The 2904-nt window shown below is 37.6% G+C and overlaps 1 protein-coding gene across 1 annotated transcript in view; it reads left to right on the forward strand.

Moving 5' to 3' along the window:
• mtmr1a (myotubularin related protein 1a) overlaps nt 1–2904 on the forward strand; it is a 22677-nt gene that overhangs the window by 19490 nt on the left and 283 nt on the right. The window contains exons 15-17 of the mRNA XM_034857361.1: nt 41–88; nt 1126–1218; nt 2479–2615. Coding sequence (XP_034713252.1) covers nt 41–88; nt 1126–1218; nt 2479–2615 — 278 coding nt within the window. The remainder of the gene's footprint in view (nt 1–40; nt 89–1125; nt 1219–2478; nt 2616–2904) is intronic.

Here is a 2904-nt window from a genome sequence, read left to right on the forward strand (position 1 = left end):
GTGTCTGTGTCTGTGTCTGTGTGTGTCTGTGTGTTTTCAGGTTCTGGTGGAGAAGGAGTGGATAAGTTTTGGACACAAGTTTGCTGCTGTAAGGAACAGAGAGTTATTCTGCTGATATCATCCTTACATCATCCTGCATGACTCGTAGACTCACAGGGGGTAGTTACATGTCTAGAACCAACTCCCTTTTTATATTGCATATTTTCCTGGTTTCAAACAAAAAACAGCATTTACCAGCCAGCACAACATACAAAGCACAGAACATAAAAAAATGATAAGTATGGGTGCACCACTGAATCGGTCACGAAAAAAATATTAAATAAACAGAATAAAAACATAAGAAGCACCTGTGAGCAATCACGAGGAGCTTATCAAGAAGGGTATGGTGTGATTCTAATAAGGAAAAACCTTGGGTCTCTCATACATTTTTTTTTTAGTGCTTAATGACACATCTAAAGCCACATGTGCAAAACTATAACTAAAGTCTGCACTACTTACAGTCACCTGAGCTAAAGAGTTCACATCACCTGAACTCGAAACTCATTCACAGCAACACAACTCTTCACACACGTCTCAAAACAGGCTCAGTGCAGCTCTGTTTACATTAATCAATATTTTCTATAAGAAAAAAGTGATGTTATTTTCTTTTTTTGAGGTAAACAAGAATGAATGAAAATCCTTGATTGGCTTACCTACAGTTCATAGATACATACAGTGTGTGTGCAGACTGTGTGTGTATGTATCTGTTGTCTTTAGTAATTTACATAATTACTACAGACTTTGACATTACTTTGTGAAAAAAGTAAGCGCACTTGTAGGCCGTTATATTGTTGGCTAGTTTAATTTAGAATTAAACAATAAGCTGTCAGATGAATGTAGTGGAGTAAAAAGTATAATATTTCCCGCTAAAATGTAGCAGAGTAGAAGTAAAAAGTGTCATGAAAAGAAAAGACTCAAGTAAAGTACCTCAACATTTGTACTCAAGTACAGTACTTACATTCCACCACTGCACATTACAGCCACGCTTATGTTCTTGTCTTCATGTTGAGTAAATATTACACACATAAAACCCGATGTCCACAGTCCATTCCACATCTATTGATAGTATTGCTCTGTGTGTTGTAGCGCGTAGGTCACGGCGATGAGAACCACGCTAACTCCGAGCGCTCGCCTCTCTTCGTCCAGTTCATCGACTGCGTCTGGCAGATGACTCGACAAGTAAGTCTACATCCAATTCCTACGAACCCAGGACTTGTCCTGACACACCTGAGTATATGTGTGACTACAATAGATTGTAAAAAAAATAAAATAAAAAAATAAAAAACAATGGACAAAGTTTCCAGGCCTGAAAAGTGAAGACAATGTGAAAATGCCTGGAGAAAAAATGACCCAACTTCTTACTTTATGACTTTTAGTAAACCTTTTCAAAATGAGTTTATGGTCTCAATCGCTACTTTCAAGTCTTGTTCAATGCAGCATGAATTAAGGACAGAGGCTTAGCAATCTGTATCCATGGCCCTATGTATATTAAAATAACTGTGCACTTATGTTTTGGGCTGTTTTCTGTGTTTTCACTTCATTGAAGTTAATTAAAAACATTTCAGTTACGTAACAATGTCTTGTTCAACAGTCAGCCAACCAAACCAGCTAGCTACCATTTAGTGCTGGACGATATGGAGAAAATCAGATATCATCATATTCTTGACCAAATATGTAGACATTGAGACGATATTGTAAGGTTGATAAATGCTTTCACAAAATATTTTTTACAATGAGATTTTAGATAAATAATCATCAATGCGGGTAACAAGTTTCAAGTGAAATTTTAGAGAAAAAATAAATAACTTTTTTCCAGATTTTGTTCATTTGTTTTGTTTTTTCCAGACACTGACTGTATCAGTATACTGACTATGTCAAGTATCAAAAGTTATTTTATGATATCAAATGTACTTATTATACCAACTGACGTAACTATTATAAGTAAAAGTTAAAAAACTAAAAAACTTTGGTCTTAAACTTTATTGTGGCTTCCTTACAGGGAAGCATACTCTCCAGGGTTTCCACACCTTCCTAAACATCACATTCAAACAAAAAAGAGAAAAACAGAATTTAAAAAGAATTGTGAAAAAAGAATCTTTCACTCCAACGTACAAAAACATTTCTTGCAAGTAGCAAGTAAGAAAGATGTTTAGGGGGAAAGTAGGGGAGTAAAATGGAAGGTTTTATAGAAATATAAATACCACAGTACAAATACATAAACGTTCTACTTAAGTACAGTTAAATAAAATCACTGCTGCTACGCCCATTATGTTATAGTCTGTGGTCGTTCCTCATTTTCATGAAGCAGCACACAAAAATACGCATTGATACGCTCAGCCAATTAAGGGAGCCTATTCATGTGTACCGTGGCTCAATGGTAGACATTGAAAAGCTTTCCACTCGTTACTCTTCATCACTTCTGTTTCCTTCTGACTGCAGTTCCCAGCAGCCTTTGAGTTCAACGAGCTGTTTCTGATCACAGTGCTGGACCACCTCTACAGCTGTCTGTTTGGTACATTCCTGTATAACAGTGAGCAGGAGAGGGCGGCCAAGGTACGTGCCATCCTTCTGTTAACGTGCGTGTGTGTGGTAGAGCAAGTGAGAGAGTGACGTCCATTTAACGCAGAAGCATAATTAAATTCACACCGTCCACCAACACACCACTCAGCCGTTGCTTGGTAACATTGCATTCCTCCCCTCCTGTCACTCTCTCACTCGCTCACGCCGGCCTTGCTATTCTCTTAAAGTGATCGGCGCTGACTACAACAAGTACTACAGTACTACAAGTATACACTCACCGGCCACTTTATTAGGTATACCTGTCCAACTGCTCGTTAACACTTAATTTCTAAGCAGCCAATCACA

Source organism: Etheostoma cragini, chromosome 19, assembly GCF_013103735.1.
Source record: "Etheostoma cragini isolate CJK2018 chromosome 19, CSU_Ecrag_1.0, whole genome shotgun sequence".
Taxonomy (NCBI): domain Eukaryota; kingdom Metazoa; phylum Chordata; class Actinopteri; order Perciformes; family Percidae; genus Etheostoma; species Etheostoma cragini.